Source organism: Syngnathus leptorhynchus, chromosome 14 (genome assembly GCF_054491065.1).
Source record: "Syngnathus leptorhynchus isolate UIUO chromosome 14, UIUO_Slep, whole genome shotgun sequence".
Taxonomy (NCBI): domain Eukaryota; kingdom Metazoa; phylum Chordata; class Actinopteri; order Syngnathiformes; family Syngnathidae; genus Syngnathus; species Syngnathus leptorhynchus.
Window position 1 is genome coordinate 1,044,981 of NC_141208.1, and position 17,473 is coordinate 1,062,453.

Consider the following 17,473-nt stretch of genomic DNA (forward strand, 5'->3'; position numbering starts at 1 on the left):
TTTGTAGATTTATCACTTTTTTTGCACTCCCACTAAGTGCATTAACAATGTATGTGTGCGTGCTTGTGTATTTTGTTGTGCTAAAATAAATAAGTGGTTTTGATGTACCCGCTGAAGATCTTGATTGTTTTATTGCCGTTGTGACGTAGTCACGTATTTTATCAATTCATACAAAATAATTGAAGTTGATCACATCATGTTGTTGAAGGTTGAACAAAACTTCAACATTTACAAATGACCATTGGTTCGGGTTATTGGAATCTTGTTTTTATTCTACTCACACAAAATATGAAATTAAAGAAACAATTCAAATAATCATATTTTCACCGGAATATTGGCGATTATTATTTAGAAAAAGAAAAAAAAAGTTTCCAACGTTCACGTGCTCGGATTTCCTGCCCCTCAGGCACCTCATAGTTCTCATAGGCGATCTTTGTCGGAAGAAGCATTTTTGGCGCGAGTGTTTTTGATTGCCATCTGTAGCGCGCGAGTCTGGGTCCTCACTTGTGGATTATTTGGGAACATTTATGCTGTTGATGGAGAAGAAATATTTCACTTGTTTATTTGACGCATAAAGGAAAAGTTTTGTGGACAACATGCAGCGCAGTATCGCGTAAGTAGGGCTGCTGAAATGTTTGCTTTGAGTGCTGCTAGCTAGGGAGAGCAGTTGAGTTGTTCCTGGTTGCCTCACTTTTGAAATCAACAATAACTTGAGTGAGATATAACGTGCCATTTTATCTAGCTGAAGCCAAATATATTGTGCTAAATTCAGTCTTTAGTGTAGTAGTAACATCAAGCTAGCTCCGCTTGTTGTTTAACTGTGACGTCATATGACGAAAGCGGAAGCGCAGCGGCATCATTATGGGCCAAACCTCATGAGAGAGAGAGAGAGAGAGAGAGAGAGAGAGAGAAACGCAAATTATGAATGTGTGTATCAGTTGCTGGTAATAAAAGAGCATTAATACATTAAAAAATGACTTTTGACTTTTTTTCTTCTAGATCTTTTTTCCAGCCCAAGGCAAAGGACAAGGATGTTCAGAAGAAAGCCAGAAACGAGCAAGTGAAAAAGTAAGACTTTGTAATTGCTCCAACGTAAATCAGTTAAGTTTAGTACCGAAATTATGAGACCATTTAACTTGATTTAAAAACAAGCAAAGCCGCATACATAGTGCTGCACATAAAGTAAAAACAACATACATATCAATACAGACAGTTAAAACAATAAATGAAATATAAGAATGCTGAGTTTCATGCCAAGTTGGAGGTTAAAGAATGGAAATGTGTTTTAAGATGAATTCCCCCGCCCCCCCAAAAAATGTGCTTGGTATCCATCAGGCCTGTCAAAAGCCCACTCAAGGCCCAAAACGGGGTCCTCCAGGATGACTCGCCGGTCAAGAAAGTTGCCAAACGCAGCCGGCGAATTCTGGACAGCGATGATGATGATGATGAAGAAGTGACCGCTGCCAAACAAGTCAAAGACAATGACTTCAAGGCAGTGCCAACACCCATGTCTCCTCCGCCGGCCCCCGCCACGCCCACCACGCCCACCACGCCCGCCACCTCCACATCCCCGAGCACCCCCAACTCCACCTCGTCTTCTGGAGGCAGCAACAAGCGCAAGACAGGTAAGAAAAAGACAGAGCTGCTTAAAAGAAAATAAAAATATCATTCTGTCAGCATGTTGGCGCTGGAACAATTCAAATCTGACAGATTAAATGGAAATCCCTTCTCCGTGTATCCTGGTGGCCAGTGATTATGTTTAGGACATTTCAAAAAAGCTTGTGCTTGTTAAGGCGGTGATGGGGATGATGATATCACTGAGAGTTTTCGCAAACGTAATACTCAGAAGAAAAGCTGCTGGGCTTTTTTTTTTTTTTGGCCTCCCGTCATTAAGGATGCCTCGCATTCCGCATCACATAAAGCAGAATCGTTAAGGCGTCCTAAGTGGAGCGCTTTGCATTTTTAATGACACGCAGAAATTGTTTTTTTTTCCCCTTCGCCATTTGATGCCCATCGTGTGGCGCGCAGCATAATCATTATTGCCACGTTGTCGCCAATCAAGCTGGAATTGCTTTTCCTTAATGAGGCTTTAATGTCAAAGACAAAATGAATCTATAGGAAGCTCTCATTGTTGGAGATATTTTGTTTATTGTTTTAATCATCTTTCCATTTTGAATCATATTGAATTACATAAAACATGTTTTTGGTTTGCATTCGTCTTATAGAGGTCATATGGATTTTTTTTTTTTTTTTTTATAAATATGTCCTCCATTTGTCCGTATGGCGTCTACAGCCAGGAAGATGCTCCCCAAGAGGAAACTGGATGACAGCGACAGTCAAAAGGACGAGGCTGCCAGCGTAAAGACTGACACTGTCATGGAGAGGCCGCAGAACAAACGAGCTCGCGTGGACGGTGAGTTTTTGGCAACGGCGACAATCTGCAAGTATTTTCAATATCGCCATCTGCTGTCATTGTATATGCATTGCAAGTTTAAGTGAAGGCCACTTTGTTTGAATGTCATTATCGCTTATAAAAAAAAAAAAAAAGGTCTCACAAGATCCTCTGAGGTCTTGCGCGATGCCCTCACTCAGCAACACGGCACGGCCTCGCTTTGTGCGCAGATGAGGTCGCCGAGGAAGAAAGAGATGAGGAGGCGGCGACGGAGCAGGTGAGGACGCCGGACAAAGACCAAGAGATGGCAGAGGAGGCGGACAAAAAGCTCAACCGAGAGGAGCAGAAGAAGAAAGACGAGGTCACAAAAGAGGAGGCGGACAGAAAGCCCGACCGAGAGCAGCAGCAGAAGAAGAAAGACGAGGTCACAAAAGAGCAAGCCGAGAAAGCGCCAGTCAGCAGCTTCTTTGGTCAGTCCGCACAAAATTGCCTTTCAGATAACGGTGACGTGTTGTATGACTACCACACTTATTTTTAGCTCCCAGAAAGGTTGCGGCCAAGACCCCCAACAAGGGTGCAGAGAAGAAGATGGCGACCGTGGTGATTTCCTACCCGGAGAAAGACTGCAAAAGGTGCGCAGACTGCAATTGACATCGAGCAGGAAGGTGAATTTTCCCCACGTCAATTGTTTTTCACGCCGACAGCGAGTCGACAGAAACGGACTACAACCCGTCCAGGGCCAACTACAACCCGTTGGAGCACGCCTGCTGGAAGGAGGGACAAAAGTTGGTCTTTTCCACCATCATGCCCTCCTGAACTCCTCCTGTAAATTGTGCGCTCTGCTCTGCTCTTCCCCCAGAGTGCCTTACCTGGCAGTGGCTCGCACCTTTGAGAAAATCGAAGAGGACTCTGGCAGGTGGGAGCGCCACCCGCTGACACATAAATATGCGCAAAATACCTCACGTGAACCTTTTGGGTGACAACCCAGCGAGAAGAAAGTTGACTATTTGGGTTAACTCGAGCTTTGCCAGCAGTTTTTTTTTTTAAATGGAGCGATTGAAATGTGTGGCCGTTGTAAATAAAAAAAAGTGTCCATTGAAGAGGATTTGTAAGTGGCGGCTGCTGCCTTTCAACGTCTTTCAAAGCGCCTTCACAGACAAGGACGTTTTGACCGCTTTCCACTCGGGACTTAAAACCGCCGCGGAAGAACAAATCTCGTTAGCCGCCTCGCCGCCATTGAAGCCTCCAAGGTGTTTTCTTTTCCTCTTTTCTTCTACCCAGACTGAGGAACATCGAGACTCTGGCCAACCTGTTCCGCTCGGTGATTCTGCTGTCTCCAGGTAAGCGCCCGCTCTGCTGGCGCCGGGCCTGCGCGGCGGGCTGATGAATGAATATATGCATGTATGGATTTGCGTGCTTGTGTGTGGGCGAGATCGTCACACTGAAATTCATCTGCGCCGCACATGACATCATCCACAAGCAACACTTTGCAGCAAGTGCATCCAAACTTTCCCCCTTTTTGTTGTGTGTGTGTGTAGACGACTTGCTGTGCTGCGTGTACTTGTGTCTGAACCAGTTGGGCCCCGCCTACCTCGGCATGGAGCTTGGCATCGGGGAGACGGTGCTGATGAAAGCTGTCGCGCAAGCCACAGGTAACACGCGCATACGCGCACACACTTTCAGTATTGAGCCGGCCCACTCTTCTCTGCGGTTGCTAGGACGACAACTTGACAAGATCAAAGCGGAGGCCCAGGAACGCGGCGACCTGGGTCTGGTGGCCGAGAGCTCCCGAAGTAACCAGCGCACCATGTTCAGGCCGGCCAGCCTGACGGCCGACGGCGTCTTCAAGAAGCTCAAGGAGATCGCAAGCATGAGCGGCAACTCGGTCAGATGCCGCAGCTAGCTTAGCTTTAGCCAACAAATACTACACGCTAGTAGACTTGACAGCTTTTCTTCCGTACTCATGGGTTACTTAGTAGCACTTGAGTCGCTAGAGTGAGCATCTTTTGAAAATGTCACTCTTCAGCTATCCACGGAATGTCATAGTTGCCCGTCGGCCACGAGGGCAAAAAAGAGTTTCTTTGAATGAGCAACGTTTGACATCAAGTCTCGCGCGCCAAGCGGTTTTCACTAGCTAAACGCAGCCTCCGGCAACAAGCGCCCTCCTCATCTTTTGGGCCGAGTTTGTTCCTTTCCTTTGACCCGACGTCTTTGCCCAATCTCAAAGTCCCGTCCCTCATCTGCCGCAGGCCATGAATAAGAAGATCGACATCATCAAAGGACTCTTTGTGGCCTGCCGCTTTTCCGAGGCCCGCTACATTGTCAGGTAACGCCGGCGTCCCCGTTTGAGCCCGGCCCCGTTTGCTATCGATTGATTGATTGATTGACAGGTCGCTCGCCGGCAAGCTGCGGATCGGATTGGCCGAGCAGAGCGTCCTGTCTGCGCTGAGTCAAGCCTCGTGCCTCACCACAGCCCAGAAAGGTAAGTTTCCTCGCTTTTTAAATAGTCGTCGGCTCTCATGACTGAATAGAAAGAAAACGGCTGTGTCCGCTGTAGTGACTGACGTCTGCATCTTTCACATCGAGGCTGATGCATCAGGAAGAAACAGGGTTTTTTTTTTTTTTTACTTCCCGGTTTCCACTTTACTAGACATATTTCGCTTTTTCTTCAACTAAGCTCGTGTAAGAATTTCTCCATCGACGAGCGTGATGTCAGAATGCCTTTTTGGAGAAGTCAATCATCCGGAGAGTCGTCCTCCTTATCGTCGGATGAAACACGAGTTCCATTTTCTTCTCGGCTGCCCCACTTCACTTGATGCACTCCTCCCCCCCTCCCCCCTCTCAAATTGCACTACCCGTGCACCATTTAAATAATGCAACCTACGAGGTCGGATAGGGGCCATGTTTTATTTATAGAACGCTCATTAAAGATGTTTAAATATCCTTTACAGGAGTCACAGAAGAATTTTAAAACATCCAATTTCTGCTTCCAAGTTTCCAAAGCACTCAAACATGATGATTAGGAATCACCCACCCCACATTTTTTTTTTCTTTTTTAATTTGTTGCTGACGTTCCTGACGGGTTTCATCTTCTCACCAGATGCTATCGCGCGCACACACACAAACACACGAAGACCCAATTAACTTATTTTACGCCAAGTCAATTAGCATTCAGAGCTCATTCGCCAGCACTTTAATAAGAGCCAATTAGACCCCAGGCTCAGTGGGTAAATTTGCATTGATCTGCAGCCCGCGCCGGAAATGTTGAGCTTAATATTAGATATTTATTTGTTTATTTTTCCATCTGAAATGTTATCTAATCAGACAGGTTAGCGTGCGAACGCCGCATCCTCCTCGTGATGCAATATGCTCTTCCACTCCCGTGCCACAAGGGATGCTGTTGCGCCTAGAATATGTTGAATAACGTTTGAATGAAACAAGCTAAAAGATGCACTTGGCCGGCGTATACATTTTTTTAGTTAGTGATCACTATAGTGACTGATCTTAATTGAATGACTTGTGACTCATTGGTGTCCCAAGACTTTTGCCCGTTCCCTGTACATGCCTTCTTATATCATCTGTTTGTGATGCTGCGAGGTGTTCTCTAACATCCCAAATAGACCCTGCAGATTTTCGGAAACGCAACCAGGGGTTCATCCTAAAATGGTCTCCGTGGCACGTGATAGGATCAGCCACCTCATAATGAGCCTGTTTGCTCACAAAATGGACGGCGGGCCATGTGTCTTGTTCCAGGCACGTCCCCAGCCGTGATGGACGCCGGCAAAGGGATGACCACGGAGAGCAGGCGCGCTTGGATCGAAGAGAAGTCTCTCATTCTCAAGCAGACTTACTGGTAAGGACAGTTGCTAATCTTTGTGGTTCTTGAAAATGTAAAGTTAAAAAATGCATTTTTTTTAATTGACAAGCATGTTTTTTTCTTGAATAAAAGTAGCCCAATATCTTAAAAAAAAAAAAAAAAAAAAGATCCGTAGTCCTCAAAGTGTAAAACAACGGGTGGTTTTAACACACTGATGGCGTGTTCTTCAGCCTCCTTATCAAGGTGCACCTTTTTCCGCTTCTTCTTCTTCCCCGCGTACAGCGAGATGCCCAACTATGACATCCTTCTCCCCGTCCTCCTTCGAGAAGGCATCGACCAGCTTCCCAATCACTGCAAGCTCACCCCAGGTAAGCCACCAATCTGGATAATGCGAGTGAGTGTTCATTGATCTGTTTGCTGGAGGCCTGCTGATAATGATAAACAATTATTCCGGATGACGCAATCCGATAAGTAAAAGGACCTGTAAGTGTTACCTATTGATCGTGTGAAGCAGCCATTTTAGGGTCATTCAAAGTGAGTGGACGACCCCCCCCCCCCCCCCCCCCCCCCCCAAAAGTGCTTTAAGCGGCCATTTTAAGGTTACTCTGCTCATTTCCATGAGTCCTTCAAAGATGAATTTTTGCTGAAAGCGAATATGAATTTTTTTTGTCCTTCTTCTTTAACCCCCGTCTCCTGCCGTGGCAGGTGTACCCCTGAGGCCCATGCTGGCACACCCCACTAAGGGAGTCGGGGAGGTGATGAAACGCTTCGACGAGGCTGCGTTCACCTGCGAGTACAAATACGATGGCGAGCGTGCACAGGTGAGTTACGTTTGTGTTTGGCAAGTGTTGGACACACACACACACACACTTACACACTGGTTTCTGTGTTCACCGGAGTGGGGTGTTCCTCTCCCGTGCGTGCACCTATTCTTTTAAGATAAACATTAGCGCTGCCGTTCCCTTGGGCCTGCTGGCAGAGAAAGCGGCAAGCTTCTAAAGGCGGCATGATGATGAAGAGGAGGATTTTTTCCAGGGGAAATGTGTGTGTGTGAAAGGAAGAAAGAGGTGAGAGAGACGCATAAGAGGGAAAGAAGCAAACACGCAAGACGCAGCGGGAGGCGTCTGCATCGAGAGACACTCATTGTAATGCAAAGCCAATCCAGCTCGCGGCGTTCATTCCGGACGGTCACGCCTATCGAGAGCTTTTCAACCTGGCTCTGTCCAAAGAACAAGGCGGCTCAGTGTCTTCTGCACTACACGCAGCGGCCAGCAGGAGGACTCACGATTCACCGCATTCCGTCACTGTGTGTGCGTGTGTGTGCATGGTGAATAACAACAGTAGCCCAGTGAGTGATTGAGTGCATATTTGGTGGGTTCATTCATCAAGGTGGACGTTCATTGATAAGCGCGCGAGGAGAAAGGGGCAGTAATTGAGATGCCGGGTGGACACGTGTAGCGCCAGCCGGCCGTCCGGCACTCACTGTTGACGCACGCGTCTGTCTGGACGAATGATGTGCGCGAGCAATCCACCCGTGATGTGTTTTTTTAGCTCGCACAGGTGAAGGAAGAAGCGGCCTGCATTGCTAATAATACGTGCGCACCTTTTGACATATTTTTTCCCGTCTTTGCGCTGATTTGAAATTTTTGGGGGGAATTAATACATTGTCATTCTCTTCGTAAATAACTTCTAATTGTAATGAGTTCATTTTGTTTGTTTAATTTGTACCTGATGTTGAAAAGACACCGAATTTTGGCTGTCTCTAATGGTACCGTGTGGGCTCTTTGCATTCGTCGGAGCGGCAGAGCGCTCGGTCGCCGCAGCGGCTCCAGATTGTTTCAAGTCGCACGCCTCTTGAGCAGTTCAGTCGTTGCCGATGCCGGCCGAACAAAAAGCGTCACATCTCGCGGCAATTAGGCTCCTCTCTCAGCGAGGAAAAACAGACGGCCAAAAGCCGGCAAATGAGCTGAAGCCTCTTTTGGACGAGGCCGCTTGAAATGTCTGCGATGTTTCCATCTGTTACGTCGCCGTTTTGTTCCGGAGCTAAGTGGCGCTTTGACGCGTGGGGCGCATCTGTTCGGAGCGGCGCATAAGCACGGCGCCGCGTGAGCGACCACGGCCCGACATGAAATATGCGAGTGCAAATTAAGGAGAGATCTGATTAAACCATCCCAAAAAAATGTTGGCTAAAATGTGATGCTGCGCCAGGAAGTTTCATCTCATTCCATTCCATTACATCTGAAGGCGATTGTTGGATTAGCGCACGTCAGCCCGCAGACAGGCCTAACCACTGAGCAAGAAAACTCTCATTTGTCGCCACCCACATCACTCACCGGGCCAGGCTCCACCTTTTCCAGAACACGTGCACTTGTTATTCACTTGAATACAGCAAGATCCAAATCATTGATAGAATACCGGAAGGTTTCCCTTCCGTCACTCGGCGGAGGTCTCGTGTCTGGATCCCGATCATTCGATGACCGTTTGACTGCCCGTGTTTTGATTTTGGCCCGACAGATTCACGTCCTGGAGAGCGGCGAGGTTCGCGTATTCAGCCGCAACCAGGAAGACAACACCAGCAAGTACCCTGACATCATCTCTCGTATCCCCAAGGTGAGTTACGCTCTGTTGAGGTATTTAAAAACCAAATGAGCTCTACCTCCACCTAAAGCTCTCCCTTGTCAGCTGTTTGGCTGAGTCTGTAGCTGCTACTTTGCATCGCACGCTTCGATGTGGAGACTCATTTAAGTTGGCAATTGCAAGACGGGCCAGAGCAGCTCCAGGGATCGCCCTGAGGTTAACCGAGAATGAGCGCCCCCCCCCCATGCCGTCTAGTCAAGAGCTGCAATTAAATAGCAAATGAGCCTACACGGCTTTATTAGAGGCGTTCTCATTGTCGCTCGTTGGCGCGTGGCTGTTATTGAAATGTCGGTTTGCGGGCCCGTGCTTTAATTGCCTTCAAATATTTCATTGCCTCAATCGCACCAGTGGGTTGCTCAGTAGAGGTTGCTTGGTTGCTTGGTTGGTTGTTTGTTGTGCCGCCTAGCCTAGCCTAGCCGCCAAGTGACGTTTGTGTATAAAACAGAAGGAGCACAAACGATCAAATATTCTTTGGCCATAATGAAAAATGCCACGGCGCTGTTTTTGCGGATGACCCCCAGGCAGCCGTAGTCGCCAACGTTCAGATTGGTGTAGCTCTGACAGCCTTGCGGCACTTTCTTTCATCCTCCCTGCGAACCTGCCACGGTGTCGGTCCTATCTCGTCTCTTTGTGACTTTTTAATGAAAGCTCCCCCGTGTCGTGCCTCTCATCCATTTTGGTGGGGAGTGAGTGCGTGCGTGCGTGCGTGCGTGCGTGCGAGCGAGCGAGCGTACGTGCACGCGGAGGGGGCTTTGATACATTCTTGTCACCTTTTTTCATTTTCGCCTCTGGTACCTTCACTCTGTCCTAGCACATTCCTTCTCCACTTTGTTTTTTTTTTTTTTTTAGCCTGCCTGCCTTCTCACTTTTTTGTGTTTCGGGGCTGTCTGCGTCTCTTTATCGCCTTTGCGCAGCTTCTTCATTTTGCTTCTCTGTACACCCCGACCGAGCGAGCGAGCGAGCGACTCTTGGGCCGCCGGATGTTTGGCTTTCTTCTCGTCCCTCGCTCACTTTGTTTTTATCAACGTCCCACCTCAGTCTACCGACCCTTGGCTTAACGCCGACGGCATTGAATGCATTGCGACTGTTTTTGTGCCTCGCTATGTTTGGGTGGGTGGGGATGTCACCAGTCAGTCACTCACAGGAAAATTAGCACGGGGTTGTCACGGAGACGCGGCAGCACAATGGATGTCGGAAGTGAGGCTGCTAGCGGGCGGCATAATTGCGACTGGTCCAACTTCAGTTAACTTCTTTCAAGGACTCCCCCTAGAAGTTGTCTCCCATTTTAATTAGTGGTGAGATTAAAAACAAAAAAATCGAATTCATTAGAAGCTCTGTAATAAATCACAGATTCAACACTTATACGTCATTAAAGATTTATTGAAGTTCTTGAGTGATCAGTATGGTAGCACACTTTGAGCCTGTTGCAGACTAGCAAAACAAATTTCATTCTGTTTGTCTGTTAAAATTGAAAAGGGTTTATTGGCTCAATTTAAATCCGTTGCTTCCCCCAAAAAATCACGACATGATTGTGAGTCCATATAAAGACTTAGCGTTAGCGTCTTGGACTGTGCTTTTATTTTTATTGATGACGTTCCTTCGCAGGTGAAGAAAGACTCTGTGGTCTCCTGCGTGCTGGACACAGAGGCGGTGGCCTGGGACCACGAGAAGAAACAAATCCAGCCATTCCAGGTCCTCACCACACGCAAGAGGAAGGTAGGAATAACAGGAGCCTGAATCAAAGTGTGGCGGGGTTCTCGTTATTCCTCGCGCCCATTAAACATGACATAGGAATTCAAATCGTTGCTTATTTAAAATAAATAAATAGATGGTGGCGAAAATATGCCAATAATTGACCTCCGCAAAATGGGAATTTGTAATTGCGTATAGATGCCACAAGATGGCGGCAAAACGCGTCTAATGGTGAGAATCATAAAGCATCGACACTCCGAGTTGCTAGCATAATACACAATCATGGAAAAAAATTGCTAGAATCACTTGATATACAAGTACATTGCAAGAGCAACATTTTTCTATTTTTAATTTTTGCATGTTCAAAAAATTCAACTTCTATACTTAAAAAAAGAACCCTAATAGAAATAATCAACCCGCATTCCACACATCTGATCATTTTTCCGTTGAAAAAGTAGTTGGACGATAAAGAACAGGAAAAGGTGGAGGAGGACGGCGTGATGGAGTGAGGTGGTCCATTCGCAAGAGGAGGAGATTGATAAGTTGCCGTCAAATGGACGGAAGCGAAGGCGGGGTGAAGATGAGATGGCGAGGGGAGAGCCTTTGTGTGATTGCAAATGTCAGCCCGGCTTTTTCTCACTTTTGATCAGAATAATGGCGTTCGCACGCTACACAAATCACATGACGGCGACGAAGGAAAGCATCTTCTGTCCTCTCTCTCCTCTCATTCCGCGGCTCTGACACGGGCGCAAATGAAGATCAGGCCAGGAAGGATGAGGCGCTGGCGCTAATGGTAGAACGTCAAGACAAACGCTGCCGTTGTGCTTTTACTCTCGGCCTCCTCCGTAGACTCACCATTACTCGAGATGGCGTTTTTATGCACCCACCGATGCCGTCACGTCTTTCACATACAGATGGCGCCGGCGCCGTTGCCTGCCGAGTAAAGCTAGCGGTTAGCGCCGCGCTAGGTTGTTACAACTGTCGAAAGGTTCCGCACGGGCGCTCCCACACCACTTGGAAAAACGAGAACAGAGTGCATGCCCAGCAGAAAAAAAATATATACAGATATAGATATGGTGTGATATCTAAACACACTTCCCCGGTGGAGATGATTTTTGTGAAATTATTTGATACCTTTAATGTAGCAAAAGGTTTTTTTTTCTTTTTTTTTTTAGCAGATCAGCTGTGACGATTAGCGCTTTGTCGCTTTGTCTGTGTTAATGTTTAATTAGTGGCTGTGAAGTGATGCCAACTTGACGGGAATAAATTTAGAATGAACTGAAGCTGTTCTCTTTTGGAGTGCCAAGGTTGAACAATTTAGTTTGTGACTAAGACGAGCGTCACGACTCCAGCTAGTTGCATGTCTTTTTCTGTCAGGAAACAAACACAATCATTTGCCTGCGCGTCTGTTCCTGCAGGACGTGGATGCCGCCGACATCAAAGTCCAAGTGTGCGTGTACGCCTTTGATCTGCTCTACCTGAACGGAGAGGTAACCGTGACAATGCGCCGCCTTCCGGTCATCGCACAAACAAAACACAAGCAAGGGCTGTTGCGTTAAACTGGAGCGCTTGATTATTTATTTATTTATTTATTTTCTCCCAAATTACTCGAGGACTAACTTCAACTCCATTAGCATTGGAATTGTTTATGTTGTATGCTTCCTTCTTTGTAGTGGATGGTGGCTTTTGTGTGTGTTTACCAATTTGTGTGTTTTGCGAGCCTGTCGTCCCTCCCTCCACAGTGTTGTTGTCCCTGAATGCCAATGACGCCGATGCTGCTGGGGGCCGTAAGCAGATAATGATGCCCGTGCTCATTGGAATTCCAGCACAGTGCGCCCGCCCGCCCGTGTGTGTGTGTGTGTGTCGGGGAATGAGATTGTGTGACATAACCTGTGTGTTTATGCCTCCCTCCAAATAAAACACAACAGGCCAGCCAGCAGATTCCCTAAAGTTGTCAGCGGCAAAATGCAAATCAGCACAATTGTGTTTCCCCACAAGTGGAGCGAAACAAATGAGCTAATTAAAACAGTGACGCCTAATTTGTGCCATTACGTGGCCTAACACAGCTATAACTTGTCTGACGCCACGCGATTAGTCGGCGCCGCCGCTTTGCACGCACTCGCGCCTTCCTCTCCAGTTTACGTGTTCGGCTCGCTGCGCGTGTCGAGATAACGTGAGCAAAAAGCATACGGCCTCTCTCCATTCGTGGCTTCTTCTAGAGCCTCTCGAACACAAAAAGCTTTCAGTCCATCTTTTCTAACGCCGAGCGTTCGCGTTTCGGTGTGCGCGCAGTCTCTGGTGCGGCAGCCGCTGCGTCGCCGTCGGGAGCTACTGCGAGAGTCCTTTGACCAAGCGGAGGGCGAGTTTGTATTCGCCCGATTCATCGACTCGGACAACACGGACACCATCGCCGAGTTCCTGGAGCAGTCTGTCCGAGGTTTGCTTTTGTTTTTCGCGTGGGTGGGTGGCTGCGATGCCGCGCCAGCCTGACAAACGCGTGTGCGCAGACTCGTGCGAAGGTCTGATGGTGAAGACTCTGGAGAAGGACGCTACCTATGAAATCGCCAAGCGCTCCCATAACTGGCTCAAGGTGAGCACGCTTCTACAAAAGCTAGCAAAATTCTAGCCCAATCGCTTTTTGGTATTCAAGTCACGTTTTTATACCCTGCAGTTGAAGAAGGACTACCTGGAGGGCGTCGGCGACACGGTGGACCTGTGCGTCATCGGCGCCTACCTGGGCAAAGGCAAGCGGACGGGCACGTACGGCGGCTTCCTGCTGGCCTGCTACGACCAAGACAACGAGGAGTTCCAGTCTGTCTGCAAGGCGAGCTAGCTTAGCACCCGTGCTAACGGGATGTCCCGCGTCAGCTGGTGGTTTCTCACACGTCGTCCGCCTCTTCTCCAGATCGGGACCGGCTTCAAGGACGAAGATCTGGAGCGGCACCACAAGTTCTTGAAGGTAACGCAATCCCATCGAACGTCGGCGACGCCAATTGTAGCAAAGCGTTTTCGCTTCAAGTCAACATAACAAGTGGCGTGGGCCAGCGCTATCCCTTTGAGACCGAGAGTGGTTGATTGTGTTTCCAGCGGGCTGCCGTCGCCCGCTGATAAATTAGCTTTGCTCGACTCTGTTCCATGCGGAAGCTGAGCCTACTTCAAAGTCCAGCCAATTGGACTGACCGCTGGGTTTTAAAAACGCATCGAATCACCTCCTTGGTTAAGCAAATACAGTTTGGAAAGCGGCGCTGTAAGATATTTCTGGTGAACAATCACGCTGATTGCGCAGGAGGGGGGGGGGGGGGCAGTCCCACGTCCCCACCCTCGCTCCATCGGCACCCGCCGCGCTGCTTTGTAATCAAGCGCTCCTTGCGAGCGTGATGGATGGCGGATTCAAGAAGGCTGATGGCAGCCCGGCCGCCGCCGTCGGTGTGATCGGTCGGTCGCCTTCTCACATCAGCGGCGAGGGCGCCGAATGCCGACGACACACGGCAACGCCGTTCTCAGCAAATAAGTCTTTATTTAGCGTACAGTCGACAAAGTTACATCGACTATTGCTGCACCGACATCAAAATTTTTTTGATCTGCCAGCGATTGGAGTTCGCACTGGAGCGGGAAAAAAGCTTCCCGTTTGAACCCGCGACTGGAAGTGGGCCATTTTGTGAGAAAGTTGCAAACGCGCGTTTCCTTAACAAGGCTCTTCTCTGGTTTCCCGCCAGGAACACATCCTGGCCAAGCCCCGCTCCTACTACCGCGTGGACCAATCGGCCGAGCCAGACGTGTGGCTGGACGCGGTGCAGGTCTGGGAGGTGAAGTGTGCCGACCTTTCGCTGTCGCCCGTCTACAAGGCTGCCATGGGAACGGTCAGTTGACCCCTTGAGGAAACACTTCTTCATCGTCATCTCCTTCCTTCCTCCCTCTTTGACCTTCTTTGTTTTGCTTCGGCCTTTGTCTTCTTCCGTCCTCCTTCTCCTTATTCCATCTCTTGTGTTCTCCAGGTGGATCCAGAGAAAGGAATCTCCCTGCGTTTCCCTCGCTTCCTTCGCGTGCGAGACGACAAGAAGCCCGAAGACGCCACCAGCGGAGCTCAGGTGAGTCAGTGGTGCGCCGTGCCGTGCCGTGCCGTGCCGCGTGGCCTTTGAAAGCCCAGCAAAGTGTTTTTGTTTTGTGCCAAAGATTCGATCTGTTAAGCTTCTTTCAACGTCAAGGTTGAAAGCAAGTACAAGGGCGCGGCAGGCGGCTTTACTAGGGGCTGTATAAGGCCACCTTTACTGCTGCCGCCCGCCTAATAAAGTGCACCACAAGCACGCCGGAATGAGTACGGCGCCCTCACTAAATTCAAAAAGTCTGGACAAGGCGCACAGTGCAACCTACAGCAGCACGCTCTCATATATTCAGTGGGCGTGTGTGTTTCGTTTTCCAGCCTCTAGGGGGCGCCTGATTTTAGTGCCACCTCGCTGATCAATCAACTTTTAAAAGCATTTGGAAGAATCCTTAGCTTGTGCTGGATTGGGCCCCGTCCCTTGAAGGCATCTCAAGGCTTGATGAAACCATGGATGGATTCGAGGTCACTGCTTTCAGACTGGCCCCTAAGTTAACGTGACTTGATACGATGGATGAAGAGAAATTCATCATCGGCACAATGAATCGGTAGTTGTGTACGGGGAAGTGCCATTTCAGACTGTCCTGGAAGGCATCGTGAGACTCCATAGACTCACTGATTCAAAAGCAAAAATTCAAGAGGACATTTGCAACAATCACCCGATTGTCGAGTGAGCAAAAGCTGCCATTTCAGACGGTCTCTGAAGGCAACTCGAGGACCCAAAGAGAGTAGGTTATGGATGGATGGATGGATGGATGGATGGATGGATGGATGGATGGATGGATGGATGGCGAGTTTTATTTCAGATGGTTTCTTCGCTTGACTTGAGATGGAGTGATAGATTTTTTTTCTTTTTTGGACAATTCTTTGATTTGAAACTGTCGCCGAAGGCCACGGCCGACTTGATTAGGATAGATGGGGGCATTCCGGCCAGCCGTGGCATTTGGAACAATCACTCAGTTGTTTGAGCAGAGCTGTGATTTCAGGCTGTCCGTCCCTGAAGTCAACTCTCAACTTGACGCAGATGGATGGTGATTTCATGAAAAGTTTGAACTATCACTCAGCGCTTTTGTGTAGGAAAGGTGGTGTTATTTCACATTGTCATTGAAGGCAGCGTGACTCTTGGACGAGTTGAGCGGCAGAAGAAATTAGGATTTGAGGACCACTGTGATTTTAGTCTAGATCTAGAGTTTAGATAAACATTCGGAACAATCTCTTGGTGGCCGCACGAGACAAGCTCTCACCCACTCGTGATTTCAGAATGTCCGTGAATGCAACACTTGACTTACCTTGCTCGTTTTGCAACTGAATACTCTCCCCGAAGGCAACAGTAGACTTGATTAGGATAGATCGGGCGACAGATTGACGAAGCATTTAATGATGTTTAAAAAATAGAAATAGAAAAAAATCCAGAGGTTGTTTTGTAGCGCCGGCTATGATTTCACATTTTTCCCCGAGGCAACGGCGGACTTGATTAGCTTTTCTTTCAGCGCTCAAGTTTTATGTCAGGAAGAAAGTTATTGATTTTCAAGGAGATTGCATTCTTCCTCCTCTTCCTCCCTAAAGATCGCCGACCTGTACAAGAAGCAGCAGCAGATCCAGAATCAGGGAGACAAATGCGACTTGGAGGAATACTATTGACCGTGCGTCGTTGAGATCAGCCTGAATGTAAATAGAAATGTATTTTTGGCAACTTGATGGAAATAAAAGCTTGTTTTACACATCCTGACTTGTGCATGCGTGCGTGTGCTTGGTTTGTGTCTGTTCGTTCGTTCGTTGGTCCATCAGTGCGCTTGTGAGTGAAATTCCAAAATGTCCTCCTCATCCCCTCCCTCTCCTCCCCTCGGTGGCTGTTGTCGCCGCTGAATGGAAATCAAGCAGGCAGCAGAGCAGAAAATATTGAAAATGCAAATATGGAATGAGGTGTGCTCAAAGTCGCCGCGTTATCGGCCTAAACTGCTCCGGCGCACTCCAAGTTGCTCTGGGAAAGCCTTTGCCAGAGAAAAATCTCAAATTGTCAAGTCACGATGTCGTCTCATTTTCGTCGTAAATGGAAGTTCTCTGCACGAAGATGAAGCCGGATCTGCAGGTAATTGCACTCGTCACCTTGAGATGGGAGCTTCCTTCTCATTTTTTCTTTTCATTTTGGCAGAGAAGCGCACCTGGATTCAAGGCCCGCTCGGTCGCAGACCGGCCGCTCGGCTCGCGTCGGTCGGTCGGGTCAGCTCAGGTCCGTTCTCGTCCACTTCCTGTAGGTGGACGTCGTCCCAACACTTTTGTCCGTCATGGTGTCTGTGTCTCGCCCTCCCAATGGCGTCTTTGTCAAGTGCGTTAACAAAGGCTTTGTTCTCCTCCGCCTCGTCGTCCTTCCGTGGCTCCTGGGCAACAAAGGCTTTGTTTTCCCTCCTCCTCTTTCTCTGTCCGTCCGTCCGTCCATCCCTCCCTCCCTCCTGGCGCTGGCTGTGACATCGCTGCCATTCCAGGCCGTGAGGGAGAGAGCGGGAGGGACACACGCCGCCATTGTTGCTTTCCCAATATCAATGGTGTTTTTCTTCACGGCGTTGGCCACTAACTAACCTTTTGGATCTCATTCTGTTTTTTCCAACTCTACAGGCTGCCCTGCTCATTGAAGTCAGGAAGCCTGCCCGCCTGCCCCACAGCAACTTCCACTTTCCAGAACCAATTTATTTCTTCACATTCTCTTGTGATTTTCATCATGCGTTCATGCCATAGAGTGGCTCCAAGATGTTCTGGTCTTGTCCAGGATCAAAGTCCACCTTGTAAAATGATGTCAACATCACAGAGGGAACATTGAGGCCTTGCTCCTGCACGCGAT

At 48.5% G+C, this 17,473-nt stretch overlaps 1 protein-coding gene across 1 annotated transcript; it reads left to right on the forward strand.

The window, feature by feature from the left end:
• The first annotated feature begins 406 nt into the window (after positions 1-406).
• On the forward strand, positions 407-16,363 carry lig1 (ligase I, DNA, ATP-dependent). The gene is made up of 26 exons (XM_085930624.1): positions 407-613; positions 1,000-1,068; positions 1,336-1,625; positions 2,294-2,413; positions 2,623-2,862; positions 2,931-3,024; positions 3,097-3,177; positions 3,252-3,308; positions 3,674-3,732; positions 3,931-4,044; positions 4,111-4,277; positions 4,642-4,718; positions 4,783-4,874; positions 6,146-6,245; positions 6,492-6,577; positions 6,915-7,030; positions 8,724-8,819; positions 10,452-10,562; positions 11,957-12,028; positions 12,831-12,975; positions 13,046-13,128; positions 13,210-13,362; positions 13,444-13,497; positions 14,255-14,398; positions 14,534-14,626; positions 16,204-16,363. Exons 1-26 carry the CDS (start codon positions 597-599, stop codon positions 16,276-16,278), a joined length of 2,805 nt encoding a protein of 934 aa, XP_085786750.1. The 5' UTR covers positions 407-596; the 3' UTR covers positions 16,279-16,363.
• The last annotated feature ends 1,110 nt before the right edge of the window (positions 16,364-17,473 follow it).

What these genes read in the sequence shown, in the direction of transcription:
- lig1 (XM_085930624.1), top strand. An exon ending in AGCTGTCGCGCAAGCCACAG is followed by an intron (nt 4,045 to 4,110) that starts GTAACACGCGCA and finishes TGCGGTTGCTAG; the next exon opens with GACGACAACTTGACAAGATC. An exon ending in ACGATGGCGAGCGTGCACAG is followed by an intron (nt 7,031 to 8,723) that starts GTGAGTTACGTT and finishes TTGGCCCGACAG; the next exon opens with ATTCACGTCCTGGAGAGCGG.